At 45.7% G+C, this 26,043-nt stretch overlaps 1 protein-coding gene across 1 annotated transcript in view; it reads right to left on the reverse strand.

Annotated features, from left to right (window-relative positions):
* Nucleotides 1-26,043, reverse strand: part of scin (scinderin) — a 164,871-nt gene that overhangs the window by 77,348 nt on the left and 61,480 nt on the right. The window contains exons 5-6 of the mRNA XM_068009548.1: nucleotides 4,925-5,017; nucleotides 2,640-2,772 (exon numbers count right to left, since the gene is read on the reverse strand). Coding sequence (XP_067865649.1) covers nucleotides 2,640-2,772; nucleotides 4,925-5,017 — 226 coding nt within the window. The remainder of the gene's footprint in view (nucleotides 1-2,639; nucleotides 2,773-4,924; nucleotides 5,018-26,043) is intronic.

A 26,043-nucleotide genomic window follows, 5' to 3' on the forward strand; every position in this document is an offset into this window, starting at 1 on the left:
ACATGAAACAAACACAACAAAATAACTAAGTACATGAACTGTAGTACCACTAATGCTCTGCTGGTGGTACTGTTGACAATAAATGTTTTTTATAGCTCACTGGCACCACCTGCTGAAACCCAGTGGGAATGCCAAAGTTTACAATTTGCAAAGTGGTTGAAATTCACACTTGTGACTATCTTTTCCTTGGGCCAAACTGGAGTGGGCACTTAAGAAAAAGGCCTTGCACCTATGCAAAATAATCCAATTGTACATGCGCAAAGCAGGCCTCAATCACACAGCTGTGAGATGGTTTGTTTACACATATGGGAAACTTGCTCTCTCTCTGTAGCTGGGTGTGGTCATCCCCAAAATCAGAAGGCAGGATTTTGGGTACTTGGGTCGGGACGCTGACGTCAGGGTCAAATGGGAGTCACAATCCCATACTGTGTGATTTTCCCCAAATGGTCCAGATGACGGGCTAACCATCCAATTAAGGATGACGGGTGGGCTTTTGAAGGGAGGGAGATGAATCCTGCAGTTCAGGTAAGAGAGAGAGAGAGAGAGAGAGCCTCCATCTTGAAGTGCCCTCTCTCCAACTTTTAAACTTTAAAATAAAAAAATGGAATTAGAATGTGGGCCACCATTGTGGAGAGGAAACCCCTCCACAGGGTGACTTGCCGTTGCAGCTGTGGCCAGGCATGTGGGGTCAGGCTCAAAGCCTGCCTGGTGAGCTGGCAACCCTGGTGCCCCCGGGAAGCGGCCTCCAGACAGCTGGCCTAGGCCCCAATGCCTCTGGGAACCCACAGGTCGACTGGAAAATACCAGTCAGTCTCTGTTAATATGCCTTTAATTTCCATTAACTGGCTACCCGCCACTTGCAGGCAGGTAGCCCTGCTGAACCCCATCCCACTTCTGGGAAAATGACCTGGGGATGGGGGAGGGCGGGGGTTGGGATTGTTACTGGCAAACCAGTACGCCAGCTGGCAGTGCACATTTTTGGTGCCTGCACGCCCACCTCCTTACTCACCCTATCCGGGAGCGTAAATCCTGTGTCACACACATCAGAGGTGCAATGACTTTGCCTTTAAAAAAAAAATCAACCTTCATTTTAAAAAGTGAACCATGGTCCAAAATGGCCACCGAAGAAAAGGGGATTAGCCTTTTGTGTATCCACAGGGGCGGCACAGTGGCGCAGTGGTTAGCAGCGCAGCCTCACAGCTCCAGCGACCCAGGTTCAATTCTGGGTACTGCCTGTGTGGAGTTTGCAAGTTCTCCCTGTGTCTCCGTGGGTTTCCTCCGGGTGCTCCGGTTTCCTCCCACAGCTAAAAAGACTTGCAGGCTGATAGGTAAATTGGCCATTATAAATTGCCCCTAGTATAGGTAGGTGGTAGGGGAATATAGGGATAGGTGAGGATGTGGTAGGAATATGGGATTAGTGTAGGATTAGTATAAATAGGTGGTTAATGGTCGGCACAGACTCGGTGGGCCGAAGGGTCTGTTTCAGTGCTGTATCTCTAAATCTAAATCTAAAAACAAAAATCAAACAGTCTGACAAAGACAAAGGACAAATCTTCAAAGCCAAAAGGTGTTAAAGAAACCCATCCTAAAAACTGAATGTCTTCTACAACAAAAGAGGTGTGAAGTAGCCAAGACCTGAGCCATTGTGCGATCACCATGAGGAAGAACCCAGAATGTCACCTAGAGAGAGAGAGAGCGAGAGAGCGACTGACCCAGAAGGTGAAGCCATTTGTAACAGCTGGCATTCCAGCAAGCCAGAAAGCGCATGCACTGCTGAATAAACCAACATCTACATTATACAGCAGAGAGAGCTGGAAGTGACCCACCCTCTTCAACAGAACCTTCAACCAAGAGAGAAATCTACAATCATCACAAGCTGCAACCATCTAGAATTTGGATCTCAAGAGAATTCAACAGGTTTATCATGACCCTTCTCTTCCACTAAAAACCACCTTCCTCTTTCCCTTCTCTGTCTACGTCTTCTGGTTGTGTGTGTGTGTGTGTGTGTGTGTGTGTGTGTGTGTGTGTGTGTGTGTGTGTGTGTGTGTGTGTGTGTGTGTGTGTGTGTGTGTGTGTGTGTGTGTGTGTGTGTGTGTGTGTATGGAATTTCAGTCTAAGGCATATTGATCAATAAACAATTGACTTTCTGTTTTTTAAAACCTACAAGAAAACCTGTTGCTGTCTGGTTATTTGAAAAATAAAACACAAAGGGGCTAAACTCTAATACAAATACACTTGCTGCAGTCAAGTGGGGAATTATACAGTGAGAACCACCACATGGCCGTAACATCTGCCCATAAAGTTTGGATCAAAACTAGCCAGGTGGTCACCCTAATTGATGGAACCTGTTATCAATTATTATGACAATGTCACTTAAAACCGTACACATGGAGCAAGTACCTTCACACCTTTGCTTATCTTCATACAGGCATTGTATATTTTTTTACATAAATTAATAGAGATCAATATTTGTAGAATGAAAATGCCTGCTGGAGACAACTTTTGTGTTTCTGATCTAGACACATCAACACCGGTAACCTCATTAACACAAATTCTAAAATAAAAACTGGAAATACACAGGTGTCTGCAAAGACAAAAGAGACAGGCAAATCTTTCTTTAGTACTGGTAATATTCTCACCCTTCCAAATAAATATCTTTCTGTTAGCTCCATTGTCCAGTATAAAGCACTCTTCAGTCAAGAGCAAGTCATATGAGAATGGGTTTTCTGCTGACACCAATGATACCTGCATAGATCCACTGGCATCTGAAACCTGAAGGAACAGGATTTCATAAAAATTATAACTGCCATCAGTGAATAAATGTCAAAATCTCTATGCTGATATATAGCTCTATGGATACAGGCAACATTCCAGTATGTTATCCAATTGGGCTATTATCTGTTGTGAGCCCAGAGTAAGTGGCAGCAGGTTATTTGACCATGAAAAAAATCCAAGCAGAACACTATTCGTTTCACACCCAATATTGCCACTCAGAACATTCCAGTAATGTTCACTGGATAGTGAACAGAAGCAGCAACAATGAGTGTTTTCCACCTTCCGAGTCCAGTTCCAGGACTCCAATTGCCATTTTAGCTGAAATCAGCCAATTCAGCACAAATCTCTGATCAAATTCAGAATCTTCCTCAGCTGTGCAACTCATGACAACACAGATTAGTGCATTTACTTATTAAACTATTGGTGGTATCTCCAATTATACAAAGTCTGTGTAGCAGACAGTTGATTAATCATGTGAATTTCCTGCTTTTATGACAAAATGCAACACTTTCCCACACTGTTGTAAAACAAAATGCATAATTTTTCAGTAAAGCTATTAGAAAACTAGTTCATAGACTGAACCCTTAAGATACCTTCTCTTTCTGTCACATGACATGGATTACAGATAAAAAAACAATTTGGCCATAATGGCAGGAACAAGTGTCTTATTAAAAGCAAAATGCCAGTTTGGTACTTTAAAAAAGTTGTTCATGTGAACTGCCACAGCCTACAGCTGATGTTTACTGGCAAGGATACTAAATGAAATTCAAAACATATTTTCCTCACAAATTAATGTATTTTTGACTCTGAGATCTAGGTGGAGGTGCAGTCCGTCAGGTGGAGGTGCAGTCCGTCAGGTGGAGGTGCAGTCTGTCAGGTGGAGGCACAGTCCATCAGGTGGAGGTGCAGTCCGTCAGGTGGACTTACAGTCCGTAAGATGGAAGTGCAGTCCATCAGGTGGAGCTGCAGTCCGTCAGGTGGAAGTGCAGGAAGTGCAGTCTGTCAGGTGGACTTGCAGCCCGTAAGATGGAAGTGCAGTCCGTCAGGCGGAGGTGCAGTCCGTCAGGCGGAGGTGCAGTCCGTCAGGCAGAGGTACAGTCCGTCAGGTGGAGTTGCAGTCTGTCAGGTGGAAGTGCAGTCTGTCAGGTGGAGGCGCAGTCTGTCAGGTGGACTTGCAGCCCCTAAGATGGAAGTACAGTCCGTCAGGCGGAGGTGCAGTCTGTCAGGCAGAGGTACAGCCTGTCTGGTGAAAGTGCAGTCTGTCAGGTGGAAGTGCAGTCCGTAAGATGGTAGTGCAGTCCATCAGGCGGAGGTGCAGTCGTCAGTTGGAGTTACAGTCTGTGAGGTGGAGATGCAGTCCGTCAGGTGGAGTTGCAGTCTGTGAGGTGGAGATGCAGTCCGTCAGGTGGAGTTGCAGTCTGTGAGGTGGAGATGCAGTCCGTCAGGTGGAGTTGCAGTCTGTGAGGTGGAGGTGCAGTCCGTAAGAATGCTGTCATCACTAAGGTCCATGCCCATTCCTGTATTTTCATCACTAAGATGTAGGTAAACATGCACTCTGGGAGTGAAATTGGTCTTGGGCGGTAATGCAAAACAGGCAATGATGAATTGCCAGACTGTTTCACATGCACTGATCTCAGTGGAAAATAAAATCAGTGTGTAGAATGGGCTGCCATTTCGCTATCATTGGTTTTGTGCTGCTGCAGAGAAACAATTTCACCTCCTCTGTCTCTGTACTGCTGTCACTAGGGTTCAGCAGTGGGGATGGGGGCGGGATGCAGTCTTGTCGTCTGCAGTTTTAGTTTCATCACTATTGATAACAACATTGGCTGTTCTTTAAAAGCTGTTGTTCCCCTCTTCACACTCCGATTGGGAGATTGAAATTCCTGATGTAAATGCTGATTATTATAGTCATGATCTTATTAAATGGCGGAACAGGCTCAAAGGGGCCGAATGGCCTACACCTGCTTCTAATTCATATGTTTGTATGTTCGTATGCCACTTGTTCTGTGCCACTACTTGCAAACATTTAAAGTATGGTTTTGGAAAATTGCTGTTCACTAAAATGTCATCAAGCCTACCCAGTGCGTGTTGGTGAAGTGAGTGTAAAGGTAATTCTAGGCACAGTGGGGGAGTAGTAAATGGAGAATACCATATAAAGCTTTGCCATCTTCCTGTTCGATATGTCTGCAACAATATCTTCATCATCATCTCCTTGACTCAGTTCCGGTTTCTTACCAAGAACCTGCAAGAGAGAAAGAGGAAATATTGTTAAGATGATATTTCTAAAATTCTAACTCTGTGTAGACTATCTGCAGAACAATTATTCCAAGATAGCTATCCTTAGGAAGTGGTTCCTCTCTTAAATATTACTTAGAAATAAGAAGGTGTAATGCTGATTAAAAATAAAACCACATCTGGCTGGCAACAGTGCACATTGGGCCAGTTTGGGATATAGAGAAACATGAAGGAATTACTAATGCAAAGTTAGAACAGAGTTTACGATGTTGCACTTCTACTAAATTATGAAATGTTATCATTTCATAGAATTCATTCTGACAGAAAGTTTCTACTCAGAACATTCATTGTCTTTTCAGATGCTGACAGTTGTGTGGGTAGCTTTAATCATACGCCAGCCAGGTGTTGATTCGGCAGTGAAGGCGCAGGTGCCATTTTGATGCTCGGGCCTCAATTGTATTCGACTGGTGAGTTGCCTCAGGATGACAGTTTGGTTTTTGGACCACAGGAAGGCTGGCTGGCTGGGACAAGGGTGGCAGTTACAGCTAGGGCCTGGAAGGGGAGAGAGACGAGAGTGAGGGGTCAGAGCAGGGGAGGGGGTGCACCTGGGCCAGCAGTGCCTGCAGTAGTTTCGTGAAGCCAGGAGGAGCAAAACAGCTCCTTCTGGTTCCATAAAAATTCAAATTCCAAAAATGTTTGTGGCCTTTGCCTGAGCATTCAGCAGTGGTCCCTTTGAGGAACACTGCTTAGAAAAGAGAACGCTGCTTAGGCTGCTCAACGTCAGTAGACATGAGAGTGTTTGTGCAGCACGTGCTCCACCTCTGTGTCCCTTCAAATTGCAATCAATGGTCTAACTACATAAGCAGAGGTGTATAAGTAGATGGAGCAATCCTAAGGGGTAATGAACAACCTTGGTTTAGCAAACCTCCAGCAACCATTCAGTTCCTTAAGCACAGGACTGTAAAAGTAGCACCAGATAAGAAGGTACACTTCGGAGGGAAAGTGCAAGACGCCATGAAACCCTGCCAACGCTTTGGCGTCAAAAAGATCCACAGGCGCGAAGAGTGTCCTGTAAACAATGCAGAATGCTTTCACTGCAAGAAAGTAGGCCATTTTGGGAAGATGTGCCGAAGTAAAAGCTTTATTTTCACAAGTTCCAAAGGAAAAGTCTTCATGTATAGAGCTATTCAAGAAATAAAACAATTTCCATCAGAAGAGAAACAAGGAAACTTCCTTGGTGAGATCAATGACCATAATCATGCATTCTGGACTGCAGATTTATATGTCAAAGGACATATCACCAAATTTAAACTAGGCACTGGAGCAAGCGTAACAGTTTCATCAGACAACGAACTGTGGTTATCAACACATTACCTGCAACCAACAGAAACTCAGTGACATAGTTCAGGAGGGACTGAACTGAAAGTCAAGGGAAAGTTACAGGCAACACTCCAGTGCAAGAGAAAGCAGATACTGGAAATACTATATGTTCTACAGAATCAAGGATTTTCTCTTTTAAGCAGAAGTGCTTGTATATTTCTTCTTTCTCAATTCTTTGACCTCCTTGTCTCGAGAGACAATGGGCTAAGCGCCTGGAGATGGTCAGTGGTTTGTGAAGCATCGCCTGGAGTGGCTATAAAGACCAATTCGAGAGTGACAGACTCTTCCACAGGCGCTGCAGATAAAATTGGTTGTCAGGGCTGTTACACAGTTGGCTCTCTCCTTGCACTTCTGTCTTTTTTCCTGCCAACTGCTAAGTCTCTTCGACTCGCCACTCTTTAGCCCCGCCTTTATGGCTGTCCGCCAGCTCTGGCGATCACTGGCAACTGACTCCCACGACTTGTGGTCAATGTCACAGGACTTCATGTCGCGTTTGCAGACGTCTTTAAATCCGAGACATGGACGGCCAGTGGGTCTGATACCAGTGACGAGCTCGGTGTACAATTTGTCCTTGGGGATCCTGCCATCTTCCATGCGGCTCACATGGCCAAGCCATCTCAAGCACCGCTGGCTCAGTAGGGTGTATATGCTGGGGATGTTGGCCGCCTCGAGGACTTCTGCGTTAGAGAAACAGTCCTGCCACCTGATGCCAAGGATTCTACGGAGGCAGCAAAGATGGAATGAATTGAGACGTCACTCTTGGCTGACATACGTTGTCCAGGCCTCGCTGCCGTAGAGCAAGGTACTGAGGGCACAGGATTGATACGCTCGGACTTTTGTGTTCCGTGTCAGTGCGCCATTTTCCCACACTCTCTTGGCCAGTGTGGACATAGCAGCGGACGCCTTTCCCGTGCGCTTGTTGATTTCTGCATCGAGAGACAGGTTATTGGTGATAGTTGAGCCTAGGTAGGTGAACTCTTGAACCACTTCCAGAGCATGGTCGCCGATATTGATGGATGGAGCATTTCTGACGTCCTGTCCCATGATGTTCGTTTTCTTGAGGCTGATGTTTAGGCCAAATTCGTTGCAGGCAGCCGCAATCCTGTCGATGAGTCTCTGCAGACACTCTTCTGTGTGGGATGTTAACGCAGCATCGTCAGCAAAGAGGAGTTCCCTGATGAGGACCTTCTGAACTTTGGTCTTCGTTCTAAGACGGGCAAGGTTGAACAACTTGCCATCTGATCTTGTGTGGAGGAAAATTCCTTCTGCTGAAGACTTGAACACATGTGAGAGCAGCAGGGAGAAGAAGATCCCAAACATTGTCGGTGCGAGAACACAGCCCTGTTTCATGCCACTCAGGATAGGGAAGGGGTCTGATGAGGCGCCGCTATACTGAATTGTGCCTTTCATATTGTCATGGAATGAGGTGATGATACTTAGTAGCTTTGGTGGACATCCAATCTTTGCCAGTAGTCTGAAGAGACCACGTCTGCTGACGAAGTCAAAGGCTTTGGTGAGATCTATGAAAGCAATGTAGAGGGGCGTCTGTTGTTTGCGGCATTTCTCCTGTAGCTGGCGAAGGGAGAACAGCATGTCAATGGTGGATCTCTCTGCTCGAAAGCCACACTGTGCCTCAGGGTAGACACGCTCAGCCAGCTTCTGGAGTCTGTTTAAAATGACTTGAGCGAAGCTTTCCCCACTATGCTGAGCAGGGAGATTCCGCGGTAGTTGTGGCAGTCACCGCGGTCACCCTTGTTCTTATAGAGGGTGATGATATTGGCATCGCGCATGTCCTGCCGTACTGCTCCCTCATCCCAGCACAGGCAAAGCAGTTCAAGGAGTGCTGAGAGTATAGCAGGCTTGGCACTCTTGATTATTTCAGGGGTAATGCCGTCCTTCCCAGGGGCTTTTCCACTGGCTAGAGAATCAATGGCATCACAGAGTTCCAATTTTGTTGGCTGTACGTCCAGCTCATCCATGACTGGCAGAGATTGGGCTGCATTGAGGGCGGTCTCAGTGACAACATTTTCCCTGGAGTACAGTTCTAGGTAGTGCTCCACCCAGCGGTCCATTTGCTTGCGTTGGTCAGTGATCGTGTCACCTGATTTAGACTTGAGGGGGGCGATCTTCTTGACGGTTGGCCCAAAGGCTCTCTTAATGCCATCATACAATCCTCTAATGTTTCTGGTGTCGGAGGCCAGCTGAATATGACTGCATAGGTGTTGCCAGTAGTCATTTGCACTGCGCCTGGCTGTTCTTTGTGCAGCGCTACTGGCTACTTTAAGTGCTATGGATGTTAACTCACTGGGGGCTTTCAACAGTGCAATGCGCTTCGCAGCTATGACAGGTTCCAGCTCTTCAAAGTGAGATTGAAACCAGTCTGCATTCTGCTTCTCACGTTTGCCATAGGTGGTCATTGCTGAGTCATAGATGGTGTCTCTGATGTGGGCCCACTTGCTCTCTGCATCCCCTGTAGGAGTGTTTTGAAGGGCTTTTTCAGGTGACTTTAGAAACATATGTAACAGCTGTGGATAAGAAATTCTGTTCGTGTTGATGCGCGGGCGGCCCTTCTGCTTGGAGTGATGCAGCTTCTTTGGTTTGAGTCTAACTTTGCTGCACACTAGGGAGTGGTCGGTGTCACAGTTCGCACTGTGGAAGCTGCGTGTGATTTGGACACTGTTTATAGAGGCTCGCCTTGTGACGATGCGGTCCAGCTGGTGCCAGCGACGTGATCTTGGGTGCCTCCATGAAACCTGGTGATAGGGTTGAGTATGAAAGAACGAGTTGGTGACGCAGAGGTTGTGATAGGTACACAACTTCAGCAGTCTCTGTCCATTCTCATTCATCCTTCCAATTCCATAGCACCCAAGGCAGGAGGGCCATGAGTCATGATTGGCCCCAACCCTGGCGTTAAAGTCCCCCAGCAGGAACAAATGTTCGGTATTGGGAATGCTACTAATGATATTAGGGAGTTCCTCGTAGAACTGGTCTTTAACTTCAGGTGGGGAGCAGAGTGTTGGAGCATAGATGCTGAGTAGGTGTACTGGACCAGAGGCGGTGAGCAGTCGGATGGACAGTATGCGTTCTGAGCCATTTGAGGGAGGCTCTATCATGCTGAGCAAAGAGTTTCTGATGGCGAAGCCCACTCCATGCTGTCTTGGTTCTTCAGGATCCCTACCCTGCCAGAAGAAGGTGTCGTCTTGCTCTCTTAGAGATCTGCTCGCAGGGAGGCGTGTCTCCGGAAGTGCTGCAATGTTCACATTGAGTCTACTGAGCGCATTGTTAATGATGGCGGTCTTCTGAGAATCGTTGATTTGTGTAAGGTCTTCCGACAGGCCAGGACACATTGTTCTGATGTTCCAGCTTGCAAAACGAAGGGCTGGTACATTCTTTCCTTTTTTTGCAGTGTGGTTTGGTGCGGTGTTACAGTCCACTTGTCGGGCAATGACCCTGAGCTCCAAGCACCCATTGAAGCAGGTGGACTGTGACGGGACAGAACCTTACTGACCGGGGGCGGCCCAGTTTGAGGTGGACGGTAGCTGTCCAGTGAGATGCGATGACCTCTCGCACTGACAAAGGCAACCCGTAACGCCCAGTCTCTACGCCAATTGAGCTGGACGTATAACCCGTAACTGCTGCCTTCTGTGTTGTTTTGGTCGCTGTGAGGCGACTATGGAGTGACCTCGCCATGGCGCATGCCTGGGCGGAATGTACGGATGTTGTGAGTTGCCCAAGCGTCAAAACCCCCCTCTCAGCCTTCCTGGTGGGGTCCAAAGGAGTGCAGAGCACAACGTTTGGCACCGGTATGGCTGCAGGAATGTGGGGGGTAACGGTGTGCGGTGAGTGCAAGGGGGGAGCTGGGAAGGGGGTGCAGGGGGGAAGGGGTGGAGGGAATGGGGGAGGGAGTGTAGGGGAAGGGGGTGCGAGGGGGAGGGGGTGCAGTGGAAGGGGGTGCGAGGCAGGGTGGGGGTCCAGGGGGGGAGGGTGTGGGGGAAGGATGTACAAGTGGGGTAGGGGTGCGAGGAGGAGGAGGGGGGAGGGGTCCGGCGGCGGTTGCAACCCAACCAACGGGCCAGCCCACACCCTGCACGGCCTCCTCGATGCCGGCGTCCTCCAGGCTGATGCTGCGCTCATGGTCGCCATCCAGCTCACAGTGAAACTTCTTTCCCAGCTCCTAGCAGTGACGGCGGAAGGGTGATCGAGGCCAGATTGAGGCCCTGAGCCTCGACGACCATCTCATGGGCACTCGGGCCACCTTCTCCTTCCCGTCGAGCTCCCAGTAGACTGTAGGCCGCTCAGCTTGTTCCAGATATCCAGAATGCAGGGCAGAGATCCCAGTCCAGCCTGGTTTGTAGCTTGCAGGGAGAACTTCCTCTTCTTCCTGCAGCAGAGCTTACCATCGGGACAGGCAGCTTCCAGCGCGGTACACTGATGACTAAAACCTGCACATACCATGGATTATTTTCACTTCACTCCGCAGTAATTATGACTTAACACACCTACTCCTGAATGCAGCAGCCCCAATCTTTCCAGCCTTCTTTAGTGGGGCAAGTTCAAGCCAATTTCTAGGCTTTAATTAAAGCGGCCTTGCTTGTAGAGACAGCTAACTACTCCTATACTGAGCACAAGGTTCCTTGCTTGTATATATACCTTAATCTTATAAGGAAAGTGGAAGAAGTAGCAAGAATCCAGGGGTCACTTCCAAAAAGACTTTCCAAAATTATTAGACTTCAGACGAATATAGTATTACTTTGTGAAAAAATACTAAACCTCTATGTTTTTTCATGCTTAGGAAGATACCACACCTACTAATGAAACAAGCAATATCAGCTAGAAGAGAAGTCCAGATGGGAGTCATTTCTCCTGTCACTGAGCCTACAGAGTGGTGCTCCGGAATGGTTCCGGTTCCTAAAACTAATTGTACACTTCGCATTTGTGTAGACTTAACTCATGGATAGAGGATTGGTTAGCTAACAGGAAACAGAGAGTAGGCATAAAGGGTTCATTTTCGGGTTGGCAAGCTGTAACTAGTGAAGTGCCACAGGGATCAATACTGGAGCCTCAACTATTTACAATCTATATCAATGACTTGGATGAAGGGACAGGTATGGTTGCTAAATTTACGAACATATGAATTAGGAGCAGGAGTAGGCCACCCGGCCCCTCGAGCCTGCTCCGTCATTCAATAAGTTCATGACTGAACTGATTACTCCACATTTCCACCTACCCCCGATAACCTTCCATCCCCTTGCTTATCAAGAATTTATCTACCTCTGCCTTAAAAATATTCAAAGATTCTGCTTCCACCGCCTTTTGAGGAACAGAATTCCAAAGACTAATAACCCTCTGAGAGAAAAAATTTCTCCTCATCTCTGTCTTAAATGGGCAACCCTTTAGTTTTAAACAGTGACCCCTAGTTCTAGATTCTCCCACAAGGGGAAACATCCTTTCCACATCCACCCTGTCAAGACCCTTCAGGATCTTACATGTTTCGAATCAAGACGCCTCTTACTCTTCTAAATTCCAGCGGGTACAAGCCTAGTATGTCCAATCGTTCCTCAGAAGACAGCCCGCCAATTCCAGGTATTAGACTAGTAAACGTTCTCTGTACTGCCTCCAAAGCATTTACATTCTTCCTTAAGGAGACCAGTACGGTACACTGTACTCCAGAAGTGGTCTCATCAATGCCCTGTATAGTGAAGCATAACCTCCCTACTTTTGTATTCAATTCCCCTCGCGATGAACGATAACATTCTATTAGCTTTCCTAATTACGTGCCGTACCTGCATACCAAATTTTTGCGATTCATGCACTAGGACACCCAGATCCCGTTGCATCTCAGAGCTCTGCAATCCCTCACCAATTCGATAATATGCTTCTTTTTTATTCTTCCTGCCAAAGTGGACAATTTCCCACTTTCCCACATTATACTCCATTTGCCAGGTCTTCGCCCACTCACTTAACGTATCTATATCCCTTTGTAGCCCCCTTCTGTCCTCTTCAACAACTTACTTTCCTACCTACCTTTGTGTCATCAGCAAATTTAGCAACCATACCTTCGGTCCCTTCATCTAAGTCATCTATATCAATTGTAAACTGTTGAGGCTCAAGCATAGATCCCTGTGGCACACCACTCGTTACATCTTGCCAACCAGAAAATTACCCATTTATGACTACTTTCTGTTTCCTGTTAGCTAACCCATCTTCTATCCATTCCAATATGTTACCCCCTACACCATGAGCTTTAATTTCTGCAATAGCCTTTGATGTGGCACCTTATCAAATGCTTTCTGGAAATCTAAGTACAGTACATCCACTGGTTCCCCTTTATCCACAGCACATGTAACTCCCTCAACGTACTCTGATAAATTGGTTAAACATGATTTCCCTTTCACAGAACCATGTTGACTCTGCCTGATAACCTTGAATTTTTTCTAAATGCCCCGCTATAAAATCTTTAATAATAGCTTCTAACATTTTCCCTAAGACAGATGTTAATCTAACTGGCCTGTAGTTTCCTGCTTTCTGTCTCCCTCCCTTTTTGAATAAAGGAGTTACATTTGTTATTTTCCAATCTAACGGAACCTTCTCTGAATCGAGGGAGTTATGTAAAATTAAAACTAACATACTTCTCTAGCCACTTCTTTTAACACTCTACGATGAAGTCCATCAGGACCCAGGGACTTGTCAGCCCACAGCTCCAACAATTTGTTCAGTTCTACTTCCTTGGTGATTGCAATTTTCTTGAGTTCCTCCCTCCCTTCCATTTCCTGACTTACAGTTAATACTGGGATGTTACTTGTATCCTCAAAAGTGAAGACTGATGCAAAATATCTGTTCAATTCATCTGCCATCTCCTTATTATCCATTACTAATTCCCCAAACTCACTTTCTAGAGGACCAACGTACACTTTGTTAACTCTTTTCTTTTTTAAATATCTATAGAAACTTTTAATATCTGTCTTTATATTTCTGGTTAGCTTTCTCTTGTGCTCTAATGTTACCTTCCTTATCAATCTTTTAGTCATTCTTTGCTGTTTTTTATATTCTGTCCAATCTTCTGACCTGCCTCCCATCTTTGCGCAATTATAGGCTTTTTCTTTAAGTCTGATACTATCTTTAACTGTTTTAATTAACCACGGATGGCGGGTCCCACCCATGGAATTTTTCTTTCTCGTTGAAATGTATCTATTCTGTGTATTCTGAAATATTCTTTCAAATGTCTGCCAATGCATCTCTATTGACCTATCCCTTAACCTGATTTGCCAGTTCACTTTAGCTGATGACACAAAAATAGGTATGAGAGTAAACTGTGAAGAGGACATAAGGAGTCTGCAAAGGGATATAGATAGATAGGTTAAGTGAATGGGCAAAGATTTAGCAAATGGAGTATAATATGGGAAAGTGTGAACTTGTCGACTTTGGTCGGAAGAATAGACATGCAATATATTATTTAAATGGAAAGAAATCGCAGAACCCTAAAATGCAGAGGGATCTGGGTGTCCTAGTACATGAAACACAAAATGTTAGCAAGTGACTAAGAAGGCAAATGCAATTTTTGTTGTTTATTCAAGGGGAATGGAATATAAAAGTAGAGATGTTTTGTAACAGATGTACAGGACATTGATGAGCCCACATCTACAGTATTGTGTACAGTTTTGGTCTCCTTACTTAAGAAAGGATACAATTGCATTGGAAGCTGTTCAGAGAAGGTTCACTTGACTGATTCCTGGATGACCAGGTTATCTTACGAGGAAAGGTTGGACAGGTTGGATTTGTATTCATTGGACTTTAGAAGGATGAGCGGTGATCAAATTGAAACATATAAGATCCTGAGAGGGGCTTCACAGGGTGGAAGTGGAAAAGATGTTTCCCCTTATGGGAGAGACTAAAACTAGGGGACACAGTTTAAAAATCAGCGGTCTCCCATTTAGGACAGGGATGAGGAGAATTTATTTCTTTCAGAAGGTCATGAGTCTGTGGAACTTTCTTCCCCGAAGAGGGGTGGAGGCAGGGTCATTGAATATTTTTAAGGCAGAGGTAGACAGATTCTTGACAAACAATGGAGTGAAAGGGTATCAGGGGTAGGCAGGAAAGTGGAGTTGAGATCTTGTGGAATGGCAGAGCAGGCTCAGCAGGCCAGATGGCCTACTCCTTCACTCTGAGGGTTGTGAGTCTTTGGAATTCTCTACCCCAGAGGGCTGTGGAAGCTCAGTCATTGAGTATGTTTAAAGCAGAGATTGACAGATTTCTAAATACCAATGACATAACGCGATATGGGGATAGTGTGGGAAAAAGGCACTGACGTGGATGATCAGCCATGATCATATTGAATGGCAGGGCGGGCTCGATGGGCTGAATGGCCTACTCCTGTTCCTATGTACATAATCTACCCAGAAACTTCTTATGTACATTATACTACATCTCCGCCCAAGTCTCTGACTTCATTCATCAGGTCTGTAACGCTGTGGGGTTCTCATGACTCTGCCACAAAGTGTTCTTCTTTCGCTTGTTTTGGGGTATTGAAACTTTCATTTCTTCTTACTCACTTTCCTGTGTGTGAGTGGAACGATCGGATGAATCATGTTTTCTGTCTGGGTTATCTGTTGTTGCTTGTGTCACCGGTTCATCAGCTCTTTCTGGTAGCTGATTCTCTTGCCAGTACCAAAGATCTTCTATTTCTCCAGCCTTAGTTTGTCTGCACTATGTATGATCAAGGATATGGCAATTTTTCCATCACTTCCCCATATCGACTCTGGTCTTTAATCCAAACCAAATCTCCAGGTCTTAGGATTGTTTGGTTCTTTGCTCTGCAACGTCGATCATGATTCCCCATTTGGAATGACCTTTCTTCCTGTTCTCTCTCACCCTTGCACGGTCCTCAACACTGACACCTGGTTAAAGGCTGCTTCAGAGTGTGGGTAGTTTTGTCCTCCTACCCATTAGAAACTCACATGGAGCCAGCCCATTCTGGAGTGGCGTTGATCGGTAATTTAACAGTGCTAGCTGAAAATCCTAGTTCTTTCTCAGTAGTATTTTCATGGTTCAAACACTGCTTCGACATTGCCTTGTGGGCACCTCGGTGAACCTGTAACATTACTATTTTTTTTAAATTTAGAGATACAGCACTGAAACAGGCCCTTCAGCCCACAGAGTCTGTGCCGACCAACAACCACCCATTTATACTAACCCTGCAGTAATCCCATATTCTCCTACCACCTACCTATACTAGGGGCAATTTACAATGGCCAATTTACCTATCAACCCGCAAGTCTTTGGCTGTGGGAGGAAACCGGAGCACCCGGCGAAAACCCACACGGTCACAGGGAGAACTTGCAAACTCCGCACAGTCAGTACCCAGAATTGAACCCAGGTCCCTGGAGCTGTGAGGCTGCGGTGCTAACCACTGCGCCACTGTGCTGCCACATGGGCAAACCCATACATTACTGTGAACTGCTGGAAGGCCTCATTCGTGAATTGTGGACCATTATCTGAGATCACTAGGTCTGGAATGCCATGTGTGGCGAAAATCTCTTTTAGTGATTTTACTACGGCTTCAGAACTCTGGTCATGTATTGGTTTGACTTCAACCTATCAAGAGTAATAGTCAACAACAACGAGGAAAATCTCTTTATATTCAAACTACATTATATATGCCAAATCATCATGTCTCAATTTTGCTTCTCTTAATTTTAAAATTAAATTTGGCACATCACAGCATGTGACAAGTGGCAGAAGACCAGACATTAGGAAACTCACTCCAAATGAGGAAGCTTTGGTTAATTTATTGCAGGAGAATTTAGAAGCCATTGGTAGACTGGGGAGTTTGGAATATCTGCTGTCAGCTCCAATGTGAATGATGTCAAAGAGTGCAAGTTATCTGCACTGTAGTCTGCCATTGAACAGATGCTGATACCAGTAACATCTGTAGTGGAGACCTCAGTATGCACACCTTTGGCACAGTAGGAGCTGCTGTCATTAATCTTCCTGCTGCTAGGGAGGCTTTGGTTCAAGTTTCAGTCATGGCTAGTTTCAGCTCACTTGGAAAACAGTGGTACATGGAGGGATTGTGAACTACAGCCTTACAGAGCGTCACTATTGTAGGTTCACACACATCAGTAGGCAGCCTACACATCATGAGGAGATGCACTTTATCAGTAGTGTGCATGGACTAGCATGAGAGCAGCTGGTGAGCACTCATGTCAGTGGCATTTCTGTGCCATCACGTAGCCCTCCACAAGTGAAAGAAAACACTGATTCCATAACAACTACATGAAGAGAGACCCTGTACAGCTGAAGGCTTGAACCCAGTTCATGACAAATACAAGTAGCAGATCTTCTGTAGCCTCTGTAACTCGCTGGTTGGCTCTGTGGCCACTCACCAAAATTACTTCCTCAAATGGAGGGGTGAGGGGCAGGGGTATTGCAAGTGATAAGGCACATCCAAAATCAACATGGAGCAGTTCAAAATACACAAGATCCAACATCATTCGAACAATATTAAATACACATTACCAATGCACAACTTTATAGGATTATTTCAGATTTGATTATCTTGCAGCTGCCAGTTTTTCATTGCGCAAGACCCACAAAAATGATCTGGGCTGCTGTCCTGAGAGCCCCAATCTGCATATTGAAAAGAGCACCCAGCACTGGGTGTCTTTCAAAATAGTGCTGACAGCATCATCAAAGTCAACAACGAGGCAACCTACAAGGTTACCGACCAAGAGCTGGAAAGTGGGATTAGGCTGGATGGCTACCTGTCGTTTGGCATGGGCATGATGGGCAGAATAGCCTTCTTCCGGGGTGAGGACAAAAATAATTGGCATAAAGGCTTACTACTCTGGCGTCGTAACGTTGGTTCCGGATTTTGTCATTGGAGGGAAAGCAACATGGCAGTATTGCTGCCCCAAAGCTGTATCGCAGGCTGTTTTGTGAGGCAAGGGAGGAGGTAACAGGGGCTCTGACACAAATTTTCAAATCCTCTCTGGCCACAGGAGCAGTACCAGAGGACTGGAGGACAGCGAATGTGGTAACATTATTCAAGAAGGGTAACGGGGATAAACCAGATAATTACAGGCCAGTGAGTCTAACATCAGTGGTAGGGAAACTATTGGAAAAAATTCTGAGGGACAGGATTAATCTCCACTTGGAGAGGCAGGGATTAATCAAGGATAGTCAGCATGGCTTTGTCAGGGGGAGTTTCGAGGAGGTGACTAGGTGTGTAGATGAGGGTAAAGCAGTTGATGTAGTCTACGTGGACTCCAGTAAGGCTTTTGATAAGGTCCTGCATGGGAGATTTGTTAAGAAGGTAAGAGCCCATGGGATCCAGGGCAATTTGGCAACTTGAATTCAAAATTGGCTTAGTGGCAGGAGGCAGACAGTGATGGTCAAGGGTTGTTTCTGTGAGTGGAAACCTGTGACCAGTGATGTACTGCAGGGATCGGTGCTGGGACCCTTACTGTTTGTAGTGTACATTAATGATTTAGACGTGAATATAGGAGGTATGATCAGTAAGTTCGCAGACGACACGAAAATTGGTGGTGTCGTAAATCGTGAGGAGGAAAGCCTGAGACTACAGGACGATATAGATGGGTTGGTAAAATGGGCGGAGCAGTGGCAAATGGAGTTTAATCCTGAGATTAATCCTAATCCTCTACTTTGGGAGGACTAACAAGGCAAGGGAATATACAATGGATGGTCGAACCCTAGGGAGTACAGAGGGTCAGAGGGACCTTGGGGTGCTTGTCCATAGATCACTGAAGGCAGCAGCACAGATAGATAAGGTGGTTAGGAAGGCATACGGGATGCTTGCCTTTATTAGCCGAGGCAGAGAATATAACAGCAGGGAGATTATGATGGAGCGATATAAAACGCTGGTTAGGCCACAGTTGGAGTACTGTGTATAGTTTTGGTTGCCACACTATAGGAAGGATGTGATTGCAATGGAGAGGGTGCAGAGGAGATTCAACAGGATGTTGCCTGGGCTGGAGCATTTCAGTTATGAAGACAGACTAAATAGGCTGGGGTTGTTTTCCTTGGAGCGGAGAAGGCTGAGGGGGGACCTGATTGAGCTGTACAAAATTATAAGGGGCATTGATAGGATAGATAGGAAGAAACTTTTTCCTTTAGTGGAGAGGTCAATAAGTAAGGGGCATAGTTTTAAGGCAAGGGGCAGGAGGTTTAGAGGGGAGTTGAGGAAGAAGTTTTTCACCCAGAGGGTGGTTGGAATCTGGAACACACTGCCTGAAGGGGTGGTAGAGTCAGGAACACTCACGACATTCAAGAAATATTTAGATGAGCACTTGAAACGCCATAACATACAAGGCTACGGGCCTAGTGCAGGGAAATAGGATTAGTTAGGACGGGTGCTTGATGGTCGGCGCATGCGCGTTGGGCCGAAGGGCCTGTTTCTGTGTTGTAAAACTCTATGACTCTATAACCTTTCACTTGCAGCCTGGAGGGGAATCTGCAGGGACGCATCACTGAAACGTGAGGCCACCTGGTGTCTGGCCTTGGGCAACCTTTGCTGTCCACCTCGAGGGGTTGGGAGCTCCATAAATGAACTCAGCAACACAGGAGTACACTGAAAGCTGTCAGTCAACTCTAAGGCCAGAGTGAATGCAGGGCTGACAGGCCTTTAATTATGTCTCCAGCACCTGCTCCACAGTCAGTAAACACCGTAATCACCAACTGGCCTCCCGCTCCCACCATGTGATCGCCTCCTGTATGTAAAAAGGCTGCCCACAGTGTGATCGTGGCAGGCCGGTCATCCGTGTCGCATTAGGGAACGACATTTATTACCGGGCCTGCCACCGTACTGGTAGCAGACTGCCAAAATTCAGCCCATGTATGCATTTCCCACTGAATTAAATCCAGATGGAAAAATGTAACTTTCTACTCTGATACATTAGTTGCTTAACACATCGTCAATGTGAAACTGAACTATTCAGGCCACGAAGGTCCCAGGTTCCACCATCTGTTCTGAAATAAGTAATCATAACCAGGTTGGCAGGGCGTGCACTACAACTTACCTCAGCACCAGTCAGCTAAGTAAGGGAGATATATGAGCCAAGGTTATAGCTCCAGATCATTATCTGGCAACCCCTGCTAGAAAGCACACATGTGTGGATACTGGGTAAGGACAGGAGTGAGCTGGGCTGTGATGCCTCCCATGGTTACACAGTCGCAGATGTACTTTCGAGGGTTACTGATGAAGAATGTCTACCTTAGTGAGATCGTGGAGAACTGTAGGCAGACGTGGAACGGTACTGTGGAACAAATGGCAGTTGATGCTGGATCAATTGTTAACTTTAAATCTGTGATTGAAAGATTTCTGTTGACAAAGGTATTAAGGGATATGAGGCAAAGACGGGTAAATGGAGTTAGGTCACTGATCAAGCATGATCCCATTGAATGATAGAACAGGCTCTCAGGGCTAAATGGCCTACTCATGTTCCCAGCACAAAACACCGCCTTCAAAAAAGGAGTCAAAATAATCTTACCCTCACAAGGGAGCTTCCGTTTCTAAAGGGGCTGTGGGAGAAATTTCTAATAATTTCTGAGTTGCTCAAATGCATCTTCTGGGGACAAAGACACACTTCTCTTGACTCTACCCTCTGATTCCATTAACATTGACAAGATCAGCAGTGGAATATTTACACTGAGATGCGGCACGCCTTCGATCTGCAGGGCCTATATGTCCAAGTCAAGGCATTGTGTGACTGCAGGGCAATTTGTAGGTGATGGTGTTACATATTACTATTCTCAACTTTCCCAATGTTAAAGGGCTGGGAGATGCTGTGGAAGTAAGCTTAGTATGTTGTTGCAGTACAAATGCTGCCAAATGCTCAGTTTGGGTTTCGTCAGAAACCTCATTGCACGGACATGAGCTGATTTCCAGAGGTGAACTGAGAGTGACTGCCCATGGCATCACAGGCAGCATTTGGCCAAGAGTGTTACCAAGGAACGTGAATAAAACTGAAGTGAATTTTGTTCCAGTCCTGCTGTAGGATGGTATAGGTTGTTTTATTATCAAAGGAATGTAACTAAATACTGTGGAACTGTCAGCAAATAGTCCCAATTTTGACTTTTGATGGAGAGAAGGTCATTGATGGAGCAGCTGGAGATGACTACAAACTCCTGCAGCAATGTCCTGGGAATATAACCACAGCCATCTTCTGTGTATTGCATACAATTCCAGCCACTGAAGGGTTTTCTCCCTTGAAATCACCATCCTCATTGACCACAGCTGGGGCTTCTTCATGCTCTGTTCAGTAGAATGCTGCCTCAAAGTTGATTGCAGTTACCCTCACCTTTTCTTTTGCATCCCTGCTTAAACTGAAATCTTGTCTTTCATCACATCAAGGATTAGCTGCTTGAGTGCTCTCTTTCACATATGTATCTCCCCACCCCAACCCTTCACAAACTTCAGTTAATCTAGACCCTGTGGTCCAAGTCCTCTCGAGCATAAAGTCCAGCGCATTTTTCCTTCTGTCCCTGGCAAGTTTCACTGGTTCCCTGTTCCTTAGCAATAATGACCACAATAGTCTCACCTTCATTTTCAAAATTACAACATCGTGCTCTACCTGATCTGAGTGGACTTCTCCAACAGTATGCCCCCAACCTTGGGCCCTTCCCTTTTCTGACTCTGGACTATTGTTAGTCCCTGCTCACCACTGATAGCCAATCTTTCAACCACCCACCTGTCTTTTGTAATTTGCTCCCAAAAACCACTTCACCTTGCTAACTCTTTCATTGACTGTGTTTTTGGTTGATGTACCTCTTAAGCCTTATCAACTTTTGTGTTGTATCTGTACCTCCCCCTCATAAAGCACTGGATATAATGAGCTGAATTTTGTTCTCATCCTGACAATGGGTTTCATGACAGGGGTCTGGAGAATCGGGCAGAATCACCTGCCATGAAATCTGATGCCAGGATTCCCAGTTCCGATTCTCCCAGAGGTGGGATAGGCCGACGACGACCTTCCCGCCCAGAGACCAAATAAGGGCCACTTCCTGCTATTGCTGGATCTTACCAGCGGTGGGTCGGGGGGCCACCGCTGGGCAGGGTGGATGCCTTGGAAATGAGACGCCCACCCTGTGGGCTTGGGGGAGGGGTCCCTCCTTCGTAGGCAATTTGTGGTCCATGGAGGACCCCTACCAGGAACAACTGTACACCCGGGACCTACCTCCCTCTGGATCGAACGCCGGTCCCCAAGCCCCCTTACCGGAGCCTTCCGGACTGGCCCCGGTGACCCTGCCTTACCTACCTCTTCTTTGGGGTTCCAGCGCTGGGCCTGGGTCTGAGACCTCTGCAGTACCGGCAGTGGCCACTGCTCCCAGTGGCACTGCCAATACTGCTGAGCTGCCCGCTCTGTGATTGGCCAGCAGCTCTTGGGGCAGAATCCCTGTCCCTATCAAGCCTTTAAAGGGATGGGGATCACGCCTCCTTAAACTTTGACCGCAAAAGACTGGAGGATCACTCTGGGGGTCTGAAAAAATGCAGAGCTGGGGTTCCCCCTGACTTTGTGGCCGGTGCTGGGAGCCCCACCTCCTGCACAAAATCCAGCCCTATGATACTATTTAAGTGTGTGTTGTTCAACATAAAGTTTTGAATGTTTTTATCTAAGAGAGACGAACTGAAAATGAGGTTATTGCATTTCCAACAGCTGAGTGTTGATAATAATGAACTTATCATTTTAAAAGACCTAGACATAAACCCCTCAATGGAAACATTCATTAGTTTAAAGTCTGGTTCTCTTTCTCTCATTTATTCTCAACCCTATGAAAGAAATGCTTTAAGGGCAGGACCTATCTTGCTGGCCTGAAGGGCGTTCACTTGCATACAGACACCTGGCTCAGCATATTTTTGGCAAGCTGTGTCAGTGGGTGTGCAATGTTCTGCAATAAATATACTTTTGAATTGTCAAACAGCCATTATTTGGAATTAACCAGCTGTCAACATTGAGTACATCCTCAGTAGGAGGTTTTCAGTTGCAAACCAGCTAAGAACCTGAGGAGCTGCCTCACTGCAAAACATAACCAAGGTTAAAGCTAACAAACTGCAGCGTCCCATGCAGTTCGGAGGGCATGCCTGTTTTTGTTTGAATTTTAATTTATGCTCTTTAATGGTTGTTTGCGGTTATAATTGCATGAACCAATTTCTAAGTCTGTAGTTTGAAAAAAAGACTCAGCAGAAGATGCTTTGCATTTTGTCTTATTATTCAAACTAAATTTAAAGGTAACATTTTGCTTAATTCCAAAATATTACAGTCTGCTTTTGTCCTGATTCTTCAATATCACAGAGAAAGCTGAATCAGTAAAACATGTGCAAATACAACTTTCTGTGTCTGTTGTTGTTTATTAGTCCTGCTGTTCAAGCTGTAGAACCATGGTGCTGTGAGCTTTGTGCTTGACTTCTGGAGTCAGCCCTCATGGAAAGCTTCCAGACTGGCTACCGTTCACAACAGTGGGGAACAAGGCGGAATATCCAGCAGATTAACAGCACTTAAAAGAACACAGTCTGAACTTAAAGGGCTATGGTTATTTAATATTGTTGTATAGGCTAGGCTTGTAGTCCTGGTAAAGAAGACTGAGGGGTGAACTAAAAGAGGTGTTTAAGATAATTAAAGAATTTGATAGGGTAGGTAATAAGCTATTTCCTCAGGTGAGAGAGTCCAGAACAAGGGGCCAGAACCTTAAATTTAGGGGTTAATGTCAGGAAGCACTTCTTCACACAAAGGATATTGTAAATCTGGAACTCTCTCCTCCAAAAAGCTGCTGATATTAAGTCAATTGCAAATTTCAAAACTGAGATTGATAGTTTTTTTTTAGGCAAGGGTATGAAGGATGGGGTGGTGGGGGTGGGGGGGGTGCGTGTGGTGGTAAATGGCATCGAAATACAAATCAATCATGATCTAATTGAATGGTGGAACAGACTTGAGAATCTGAATGGCCTCCAGCTGTTCCCATGTTCCTATGACCACATATGGAGCAAAAGCCCTAGAAATTTGACTGCAGTGTCTATTTCTCAGCCAAAAAACAGATGTGGCAGGTGCTCAAAGTGCATCACATGACATATTGGTTTGGACACTTTGTAGTCGTCCAGAGCACCTGCCAGAAACAAACATTAGCCCCATTTGTATGCAACCTGCCACCATTGCCTGTTGGCCAGAATAAAGAGCATCACAAGCGACTCTGTCCTTCTTATTAACATTTGCACACACCAGCACAGCTATACATCCCTGAGGATGATATTAGTGAGCTTCAGGAGGTAGTGTCTGGTGAGTCACAGCAGTTGGTGAGGAGAAGCAAGTAGCAGTGCCAGAGTAATAGCAGTTAGATGCCTCATCATTACCTGAGCTGGAGTGCACGTTTGTTTTATAAGAGTTCTTTCATATCTACTCATCTTTATTGATCTTCCTATTCTGATGAATTCTTATAAATGCTTCAACTATCGCTGATTTTCTAGTGATTCTGCAGTTAGTATTTGATTGATTTATTTCCACAGCAACATTCCCTCCATGTCCTTATCAAAAAGGCATGAAAAATACCAGTTACAAATGAAAACTAGTAAACCAAGCCCGTTAACAGCTCCTTTGTGTGGCGAGCAACCTTTTACAACCACACCAAATAGCTGAGGAGAACATATGCTAGGGGCCATTAACATTCAATGCAAATTAAGATGATGCTCTTGGCCCATTTTGTGAGATAGTATTTTAAACCTACAGACATGTTGTCATTTCAGGCGAGGCTCTGATGACAGAAAAATAAATTACATGTTCATTTGTTTGTTCTCTCCACAGGTGGTGCCTAATCTCCTGATTTTTGAGCATTTTCTGTTGTTATGCAGTTTAAAATGCCTGGGTGGAGTTGGCTGAGTAAGTCAATCGAGTTGTTTGTGTCATAAAACCAAAAAGTGATGGAAATACCCAGCAGGTCTGGCAGCATCTGTGGAGAGAGAAGCAGAGAAAATGTTTCAGGTCAGTGACCTTTCACCAGAACTGGCAAAGGTTAGAAATGTAATAGGTTTTCAGCAAATAAAGTGGGGGTGGGGCAAAAGAGAACAAATGGGAAGGTGTTGATAGGACAGAGGGTCACAGAGAATAACTGACAAGGAGGTCATGGGGCAAAGGCAAAGACAAAGAGTGTGTTAATGGTGTGGTGAAATACAAAGCGTTAGTGCAGAGTGGGTGAAACATGAAACATGAAAAAAAAAAGGGCAGGCACATGGTTAAAAAAAAGTGTAATGATGAAACAAACTAAAATAAAATAAAATAAAAAAAAATACAATGTAAAATGAAAAAAAAGATAAAATTAAAAAAAAGGGGGGCCAGTCATGTTCTGAAATTATTGAACTCAATGTTCAGTCTGGTAGGCTGTAGAGTGCCTAATCGGTAAATGAGGCACTGTTCCTCGAGCTTGCACTGATGTTCACTGGAACACTGCAGCAATCCCAGGACAGAGATATGGGCCTGAGAGCAGGGGAGTGTGTTGAAATGGCAAGCGACAGGAAGCTCGGGATCATGTTTTCGGACTGAGCGGAGATGTTCCGCGAAGCGGTCACCCAATCTGCGTTTGGTCTTCCCAATTTAGAGGACTGCATTGTGAGCAGTGAATACAGTATACTAAATTGAAAGAAGTACAAGTAAATCACTACTTCACCTGAAAGGAGTGTGTGTGGGCTTGGATTGTGAGGAGAGAGGAGGTAAAAGGGCAGGTATTACACCTCCTGCAATTGCATGGGAAGGTGCTGTGGGAATGGGATGAGGTGTTGGGGGTAATGGAGGAGTGGACCAGGGTGTCGCAGAGGGACTGATCCCTTTGGATTGCTAAAAGGGGAAGGGAGGGCCAGATGTGTTTGGTAGTGGCATTACGCTGGACATGGCGGAGGATGATCCTTTGGATGTGGAGGCTGGTGGGGTGGAAAGTGAGGACAAAGGGAACCCTGTCATGGTTCTGGGAGGGAGGGGAATGGGTGAGAGCAGAGGTGCGGGAAATGGGCCGGACACGATTGAGGGCCCTGTCAACCACAGTGGGGGGGAATCCTCGGTTGAGGAAAAAGGTAGACATATCGGAAGCGCTGTTGTGGAAGGTTGCATCATCAGAGCAGATGCGTCGGAGATGGAGAAACTGGGAGAATAGAATGGAGTCCTTACAGTAGGCAGGGTGTGAAGAAGTGTAGTGGAGTTAGCTGTGGGAGTAGGCGGGCTTATAATGAATACTAGTAGACAGCCTATCCCCATAGATGGAGACAGAGAGATCGAGGAAGGGAAATGTCGGGCATGGACCATGTGCAGGTGAGAGAAGAGTGGAAATTGGAAGCAAAGTTGATAAAGTTTTCCAGTTTGGGGCAGGAGCAGAAAACAGCACCAATACGGTCATCAATCAATGAGTCGTTTCTGTCCATGGGCTGAAGTGGCAGATGAAGAAGGAATTTTCTGAAGTCATAAATTGGCAAGGTAAAATTACCCAGACATTGCCTAATTTAGTGCCTTCCTGATAAGCAAAGCTCCTTGTCACTCAAGTAAAGTTAGAAAATTACCCCCCTCAAATAACTTCCTGGGAATTATGCCCATTCTGCCACCATAACATTGCTGATAGTATGTCCAAAACACCATTTACACGCGTATGTGGAGTTTCCGCTGCACT

The sequence above is a fragment of the Heterodontus francisci genome, chromosome 2, assembly GCF_036365525.1.
Source record: "Heterodontus francisci isolate sHetFra1 chromosome 2, sHetFra1.hap1, whole genome shotgun sequence".
NCBI lineage: Eukaryota > Metazoa > Chordata > Chondrichthyes > Heterodontiformes > Heterodontidae > Heterodontus > Heterodontus francisci.